At 49.6% G+C, this 8937-nt stretch overlaps 1 protein-coding gene across 1 annotated transcript; it reads right to left on the bottom strand.

Annotated features, from left to right (window-relative positions):
• Window positions 1-542: 542 nt before the first annotated feature.
• Window positions 543-2566, bottom strand: ACKR5 (atypical chemokine receptor 5). The gene is made up of 2 exons (XM_080935980.1): window positions 2458-2566; window positions 543-1994 (listed from the first exon to the last, which is right to left on the bottom strand). The coding sequence occupies exon 2, from the start codon at window positions 1976-1978 to the stop codon at window positions 782-784; it is 1197 nt and encodes a 398-aa protein (XP_080792106.1). The 5' UTR covers window positions 1979-1994; window positions 2458-2566; the 3' UTR covers window positions 543-781.
• Between the last annotated feature and the right edge of the window lie 6371 nt (window positions 2567-8937).

Below are 8937 nucleotides of genomic sequence, written 5' to 3'. Positions count from 1 at the left end.
AAAATTAAAATGGGGATTGGATTACTGGTGGCTGTGTCTCCCTAGGAGAGAGGTCCTCAGTGAGGAGGCCTCTGCTTTGGGGGAGGAGGGAGCAGGATGGGTGGGGGGAGGGGAGGATACCACAAGGAAATGGAGCCACATTTCCTGGATGACTGGGTGGAGGGACCATCCTGCTGAGCCAGCTGCCTGCTGCTTGCCCAAGACCCAGCTTGCAGGCCGCAGTCCCCACCCCCTCGATTTATGGAACTCAGGGTTAGGGATGAGGCACTGCTAGGGAACGTCCTGCTGGAGCCTCCTGGGTCCTTGGCCTCTGACCTTTTGTCCCAACAACTTGCACAGTGAGCTGGAATATCAACAGGGAGACAAACACAAAGGGAAAGTTTTGTGAGGTTCCTGTGTGGCTGGCGCCCCCCCCCCGGGGGGTGATTTATGAAACAAGGGCAGCTAGTTCCCTCTGCGGAGCATCCCTTAGCCTCTCCGCCTTCCCCAACCCAGCTGGAGGGACACAGTTCTCAGAGATTTCCGGCACAGGTGTCTGATTTATTTATTTCGCCTCCCTGCTCCACCTGTGTGGCTTCCTTAAACATCAGTACCCAAACAAATAGTATAACATTAAGGAAAGACCCATTCTCTGTCCTTCCCGAACCTTCTCCCTCCCCATGGCAACATTTTGATATACTTAAAATTGACCCTGAACAGGCCAGTCCTTCCCACCCCCTCCCACAGACGTCTCGCATGACCCTCTGAACTTTGTTATTGGTGGAAGGAGCTAGCTTCTACCTCAGCTGGTCACGGAATTGCAGAGTGCAGGTGAGGTGTTTGGAGGCAGAGAGGACGCCTGGACATTTCGGATGGGGTGGGTGTGGAGATTCGCTGCAGCGGGCATGCTGCCCTCTTTGGTAATGATGATGGAGTGCTGGGTGGAAGACGAAGAGGAGGCCCGACCGCCTGCCGCCCGGGCCTGCTCCTTGGGAAGGTAACGGACCACAAGGCTCAGCAGTCGGCCCCGGAAGCTCGGGCTGAGAAAGTTGTAGAGGATGGGGTTGGCGACACAGTGCAGCATGGCGAAGCAGTCAATGATTTCGTAGAAGAAGTAGAGAAGGTTAACCAGGTGGCAGTGGAAGATGGCGTGGGTCGCATGCAGAGTGAGCAGCAGCATAGTCACGTGGTAGGGCAGCCAGCAGATGACAAAGACAACTATGTAAGCCCACATCAACAGGCAGTGGCGCCTGCTCTCTGTCTGCCCTTGCCTCCGAAGCCGGCAGGCTAACAGGATGTTGAACACTGCGATGAGAGGAAAAGGCAGCAGGAAGCCCAGGATGGTAGCGGACAGGGCCACTGCCAGGGCCCAGGCGCTGTACGTTTCAAAAGGTGCTAGGAAGAGGCACATGGGTTCGGAGCCATCCAGCAGCTGGATATGTACCACCTCAGGCAGTGGGATGATGGCGGAGAGAACCCAGACGCCTGCGCACACGGCCCTCCGTACTCGGTGCTGGTGGCGCTGCCAGGAGGGAGAGGTATTGGTGAGGGTGACGTAGCGGTCAATGCTGAGGCACGTGAGGAAGAAGATGCTGCTGTACATGTTGACAAGGTAGAAATAATGAATGAAGCGACAGGAAAAGCTGCCCCAGAGCCAGGTGTACTCCAGCATGACCTCCAGCATCCAAACAGGCAGAGACAGGATGATGCCCAGGTCCGCGATGGCCATGTTGAGGATGTACAGGCTCAGCATCCCCACCCGGCCAGAGCGGCGGCAGTTGACACAGATCACCAGGACGTTCTCCACCAACCCAACCACAAAGATGGCCAGGTAGAAGACGAAGAGGATCACCTGTTTGGCGTTCTCATTGAGTTCCACGTGGCAATCGGAAAGGGTTTGGTTGAAGAAGTGGAGCAGCTCTGTCCAGTTGTGAATCTCTATAAAGTCATTGTCAGGTGCCAAGGTGAAGACAGGACTGGGGCTGGGTATGACTGACATGAGGGCTAGCTAGTGTCTGTTGGAAAGAAGAGAGGGTCCCTGAGAAGGCAGCCTCTATTCCCCCAAACTAAAAGCCTCAGGGCCCTCGGAGCCTAGGGGAACTGGCTGTCGAGATGAGAAAAGCATGTTTAGGACTCAAACTATGGTAAGGTTGACTCAAGAGCAGACATTTTGTAACAAATCCGTGTTACATACACCAACAGGGTTTCTTCCCAGCATCAGCAATCCCAGCTGCCTCAGTGGGCTCTACCTCCCCCTCCCTCTTGAGACTTGACTACTTTAGTGTAATTTTCATTAGGGGCTCCTGCTCTGCTTTGCTATTTGGTCATAGGTTTGGGATTCACAGACACACAGACAGACACCCACCCACCCCTCGAACCTCTGAGCTGCCCCTGGAGGGGGAGTCTTTGGATCTTATGGGAAAGCCAGTTTTCTCCAGTCCTTGCCTGCTATCTTCTGAGGGCGAAAACAGCACTCACCTGGGTTTCTCTTGGGAGCACCTGTCCTGGGGAACCTGTGGATGGGGCTGTTAGCTGCCAGGAGGCTGCAGAGACAGCTTTGTGGAGCAGGCTCTGTGGCTGGCTGCAGGCAGCTCTGCTTGCCAGCGGGAAGTAGCTGTCACAGGCTGAGGCTCTGTGGGAGAAGGCTGGGGTTTTTCCTGTATTCTTCCAACCCAGTCAAAGGGGACGGACATCCGACTCTGTGTGTGTGTGTGTGTGTGTGTGTGTGTGTGTGTGTGTGTATGTGTGTGTGTGTGAGGGATGGGAGTGAGGAGGTGGTTAAGCTGCAAGTGTTGAAACCCAGACTCAGTAGCTTTACGGATTTTCCTCCTTAAGTCTCAATTTTCACCTCTGCAAAATGTGGCAGCCTCGGTATCTAGTAAAAGGGATGTTGTGAGACCTCAAGGCAAAAACAGAAACAAAACAAAAGAACAACAAAAAAAATAAAACAAAACAAAACCTCATGGCAAATTTCTTTCTCCTTTAATTAAAAGATTAAGATTTATTTTATGTGTGTGAGTTTATTTTTCCCGCATGTATACACAAGTACCACGTTTGGGGAAGTCAGAGGAGGTTGGATCTCCTGCAACTGGAGTTGTGGATGGTTGTGAGCCATCACATGAGTGCTGGGAACCAAGCCCGAGTCTTCTGCAAGAGCAACAGTGCTCTTAACTGTCAAGCCGTCTCTCTAGCCCCCAGGGCAAATTTCTTATATGAACAGAAATGCATGCTTTCATTTCTCCTGAAGGCTTAGAGTTCCACTCTCCTGTGTGTCTGGAGTGACAAGGACAAAACCACCCTGCAGTCACTCTGGGGTTCGTTGTGGTCCCTTTCATGGTCATAGCCCCCTACTTCTACAGCCTCTATTTTGTAGCCAGACGTCTGCTGCTGTGGGGAGCTTCCCAACACTTTGGGGCCCAGAATTCAGCTGTCTTACACCAGGCACACGGCAGACCGTCTGGACCCAGGTCTGTGTTTTGCAGGATGTACAGAGAAGGGTGTGCTGACTGCATGGAATTAAAGGTAGGTTTATGGGACTGAAATCCTCATACAAAATTAGCCATCTTGAAGATATTTGTTTATGTGTATGTTGGTGCCTAAGAGTCCAGAAGAGGGTGTTAGATCCATGGAGCCAGAGATACAGGCAGTTTTGAGTCACTCCATGTGGATATTGGGAACCAAATCAGGTCCTCTGAAAGAGCAGCACGTGTTCTTAGCTGCTTAACCATCTCCCCAGCCCCCAAATTAATCATCTTAAACTGTATAGGTCAACGACATTTCGGCATGTGCTGTGCTGGCTAGTTGTATGTCAACTTAACACAAGCTAGTGTGATCTGAAAGGAGGGAGCCTCAGTTGAGAAAATGTCTCCATAAGATCTGGTTCTAAGGCATATTCTTAATTAGTGATCAATGGGGAAGGGCACAGCCCACGGTGGGTGGTGACATCTCTGGGCTGGTGATCCTGGGTTTTATAAGAAGGCAGGCTGAGCAAGCCAGTAAGCAGTACCACTTCATGGCCTCTGCACCAGCTCCTGCCTCCGAGTTCCAGCCTTATTTGACTTTCTGTCCTGACTTCCTTCAGTGATGGACTAAGATGTAGAAGCTTAATCCAAATTAACCCTTTCCTCCCTAAGTTGTGATGGTTCAGCAAAAGAAAGTCAAGACATCTTGTCTTTTTCTCTACCCCGTTCTCTCTCTCTCTCTCTCTCTCTCTCTCTCTCTCTCTCTCTCTCTCTCTCTCTGTGTGTGTGTGTGTGTGTGTGTGCGTGCATGTGTGTCTGCAGAAGCCAGGGATCAGTGTCAACTATCTCCGTCTCTATTGCTCTTCACTTTATTTTCTTACATATTTTAAATGGCTTTATTTTTAATTGTAGGTGTTTGTATGTCTGTGCAAGTATGTGCCACATGTTTGTGAGTGTCCTTGAAGGCCAGAAGAGGGTGGCGGATCCCCTGGAGCTGGAGTTACATGTGGTTGTGAACCACTACACATAGATGCTTCCAACCCATCTCCTGGAAGAGCATTGAGCTCTCTTAACTGATGAGCCATCTCTCCAACCTCACTTTATTTCTTTATTTTTAATTTTTGACGGTATAGTTCACTGGACTTGAAATTCCCCTCTCAGATGATTAACAAGCCTCCTGTCTCTGCTCCCCAACCCCAGCATTTCAGGGGAATTACAGGTAAACTCAGGCCCTCATGGCTTCTTACTCACAGGCCACCTGCTCTTTTCCTTGTCAGAGGCTGTGTCTCCTTGTAGCTTAGGCTGGTCTGGGAAGCAGTATGTAGCACAGGTGAGCCTTGAACTTGTGATCTTCTGCTTTCCTAGTACTGGGGCTGTAACTGTGCACCATCATGGCCAGCCCTAATTTTGCTGTTTTCCCAGTTTAATTGTAAATGAAGAACTCTGTCCTGAGCTATGAGAATATGAACCGAGGCTTAACTTCTCAAACAGTTCTGCATCTCTTTGCTCTTGTACACACAGCCTTCATTCCTCTTGTCTTAGGATCCCCCACCAGTGAGGGTGTACTCCCCCAATTTCTCTCTCTCTCTCAGGCAGGGCCTCTGCTGAACCATGCCTCCTTTAAAGGAAGCCCTTTCTCTGGTATTTCCATATGGACCACACACCTTGACTATTCTGTGGTATTTTAGTGGTGCTGAGTTTCCCCTCACAGGCAAAGACATCATCTCTTCACCCCTTCAGCCTTGCCTCTCTGCGAGCTGGCCCCTCCTTCCTTCCTTCCCTTCTTAATCTTTGCATTTGCAGCAAGAGGGAGACAGACTCAGGAGGGACAACTGTTCCTTTAGGAAGGAATGAGCGAGAGAATTCTGAAGCTTTCAGGTTAGATTTTTCCCCCCTCTTCCATGTGTGTCCATGTGCAAGTGTGTGTGTGTGTGTGTGTGTGTGTGTGTGTGTGTGTGTGTGCAACTAGGCTTTTTGCCAGCCCGAGGCATGCAGTTTGTCTTCAGCAGCAGGAGCAGCCACCTTGAAACAATTCCTGGAAATCTTTCTCCCTCCCTGCCTAACTACACTTAAAAAAAAAAAAAAGTATAGACAAGACACTATAATCAACATTGCAGAGGAAGGAAGGCAGGAGCAGAGAGATACTGAGAAGCATAGATACAGGCTGGCAGCATCTCAGGGTTGGCCTTGGCCTGGCAGAAAGGCTGAGACAAGCTGTTCCAGATCCTCCCTGAGTCACCTGGCCCATGTGTCAGAGGCAGGTGTATAGTGGAAAGGTCAGCTCTGAAGAGTTTGGCAACAAACTTACACTACCCAGGCTGAGACCCTCGGTGAAAAGCTAAGCCTGGTCTCAGAAGCTATTTGTCCTCAGGTTCCCCCAAAGAACGCTCCCTGCCTCCCTGTGTTCTTGGCTCTTTGTGCTCAGTTCAAACAGCAGCTTGGCGATCAGGCCTGATTTCAGTATGACTGCCCCCTGTGCAACATCAGACATGTCAGCTAAGTTTTCAGAGTATCCATTTGTTTGTTTGTTTGGTTGGTAGGATCAGATGCTTCCCTCCAAGAAGTACAGGAGTCAGTAAATAGAAATTGTCATGAGCCCAGAAGCCACCCTTTCTGGTCTTCTCACTGAGCAGCCACCCTTAAACAGCTTCCTCCTCTAATTAGTTGTCCGAGTTACAGAGCTCATGTGGAAGGGTGAGAACATTCCCAGAGGTCACCATGTCACCACAGAACAGATGTGACACAAGCAGCCAACATTAACTGAGTAGTCACCATTTTTTTTTTTTTTTGACACAGCTGTAAAGAACATTATCTCATGAAACTTAGGAATGTTATCACAGGTGAGACCCCACACTGAGAGGCCCAGGTCACATTGCCAGCAGTTCAATAGTCCTGTATGGGTTGTTAGCCGTGGCTTCAGACACAAGCCCCACAAAGCACTGTCTGCATACACAGATTTTGTCTGCTGGGTACATTTTTTTTTTTTTTTTTAAATCAGGACTTCCCTTAGATTCTCAAAGGAGTTCAAGATGTTCAAATGTTAAAAAACAAACAAAAAACCCGGCTGTCCATAGACACCAGCTAGGGTGAAAAGACAGAGTTGGATAGTTACTTCTGGAGGTGACTCCGCCCTAGAAATCCTGGGAAATCTCCATGTCACATACCGGTGGGTTCGAGGTGTCTGCGGAAGAGAGGTGAATTGCTTTGCATCCCTTCCACCTCCTTCTACAAGGTGAAGGACTTCTGCTTACTTTCTCTCTCTGCTTCCTCAGCGGAAAAGGGAAAGTGCAACTCCAGACTAAGGAAAAGGAAGCTTACGATGATAAAGAGACCCAAAAGGCGCCAGATACCAGCTTCCCCCCTTGAAGATACCACCCAGAAATCTCCCAGCATGCTCCACTCCACCTTTGCACCCTCTTTCCGTTCCCATCCCTCCCCCGGCTCTACTTCATTCTCAACCTCCTCCAGCTGTTCCGCGGACGTGTTGACAGCTCCTTGCTGACTCCAGAGCTTTTCAGTTCCTGGGAACAGAAGTTTTTCCTGAATTCTCCAGTACTTCCCGTGGCCTTCGATTTCTGTTTCCACCATTTCGCAAAGAACAGAGTCTTAGTGTAAGCTTACAGGTGATCTCACTGGGCTGCCCTCAGGGACCTAGCAATTGCTTACTTCACTGCTTCCCACCCCCGCCCAGGTATAACAGGTTTCTCTACCCCACCCCCGACATACAAACACAGACACACCTGGTCCACCAGGTACCCCTGCCGCATTTATATTTCATAACACTTTGACTCCCCAAAAGTTAGAGTCTGGAGGACTTGCTGAATTCATCTAGATTTCTCTTCCTTATTAAGAGGAACAAAATGGAGGCTGTAAGTAATCTCACATCATCAGACAAAGTATGAAATACGGGTGGGAATGGAACATCATCTGCTTCTTGTGGGCAGGAGCTTAAAAAACACAGTTGATGGTTGTTAGATTGCATCCCCTGGGCTCTCTAAGCCCATCAAAGCTCTAGCATTTATCACACCCAGAACGCCGCCCATGGGCCTTTAGTCAAATGAAATCATGCTCCAGGTCTGCCTCCAAAGGGATGTTCCAGAGCTGTGGACCCCGTAAGGTCTTTCTGATAGACACAGACCGGATAGTGTGCAAGGCTCCACCTGAGGCTGCAAATCAAGAGCTTTCCCTAAAGAAAAGAAAGCCACATTGATAAAGAAGTCTAAAGCACCCAGGCCCTCCAAGGCCCCCCAAGACCCTCACTCCCTTCCCAGACCACTTTTCCTAGGGAAAAAGACCAGATATAGTTCAGTAGATCAGAGACTGGGTCACAGTCCAGTCATATTGTATGGGTGCCATGAGATAAAGACCTCGCTCCCCTGCCTTACTGTCTTGGCTGTACTGTTTCTTTATCTGTATGTGTGGTGTACTGGCTGGTTTTGTATCAACTTGACACAGCTGGAGTTATCCCAGAGAAAGGAGCCTCAGCTGAGGAAATGCCTCCATGAGATCCAACTGTAAGGCATTTTCTCAACTAGTGATCCAGGGGAAGGGCCCAGCCCATTTGGGTGGTGCCATCCTTGGGTTGGTAGACCTGAGTTCTAGAAGAAAGCAGGCTGAGCAAGCCAGGGGAAGCAAGCCAGTAAGTAACATCCCTCCATGGCCTCTGCATCAGCTCCTGCTTCCTGACCTGCTTGAGTTCCAGTCCTGACTTCCTTTTGTGATGAACAGCAATGTGGAAGTGTAAGCTGAATACACCCTTTCCTCCCCAATTTGCTTCTTGGTCATGATGTTTTGTGCAGGAATAGAAACCCTGACTAAGACATGTAGGTACACTGGGTACCCAAACAGGCTAGAAGGCGGTATTGTAAGGGCCGCAAGCCACTCAAGATGGGTGCTGGCTACTGAATTTGGGTCCTCTGAAAGAGCAGCAAGTGCTCTTAATTACTGAGTAATCCCTGTAACCCCAGACACTGGTGTCTCGTCCCTCAGCAAAATCTTCATCTTCCCCTAATTAAAAGAACATTGGGTAAACATGCAGTAGAGAAGCCAGTCATGAACTCCTGGCTTCTGTCTCTGTCTTCTCTCTCCTTTAGCTCCCTGACTCCTCATCTGTCTCCTGTGGGATGTGGCATCCTGTTCCCCATCCCAGAACTCCCCATGGATGGTCCTAGAGGATACAAACTCTAACTCTGTCTCATGTCTCCTGGGGGGAAAATGCCTTCCTAAGTGTCCTGCCAGGATATATACACACCTTCCCAGTTCTTGGTGCCTAGCCTAAGTTTAGGTCCTTGTTCAACTGAGGCTTTCTGTTTTTAGAGTGTCTGAGGAATCTAGGTGTGTGTGCAAGAAAGTCCCAGATCAGTAAGGAAGAGGACAGTGGTGGCATCCAAGGTCGATACTGTGGCAACAACCAAGCCTTAGTCCATGAGGACCAGCTCCCAGGTGCTGTGAAGTCTAAGAAAAAAAAAAAGGCAGACAGGGTAAGGAGCACTTCAAG

The sequence above is a fragment of the Micromys minutus genome, assembly GCF_963924665.1.
Source record: "Micromys minutus genome assembly, chromosome: 22".
In the NCBI taxonomy this organism is placed as follows: domain Eukaryota; kingdom Metazoa; phylum Chordata; class Mammalia; order Rodentia; family Muridae; genus Micromys; species Micromys minutus.
The sequence above is the reverse complement of the archived record's forward strand: the minus strand, read 5'-3'. Positions and strand labels throughout refer to the sequence as shown.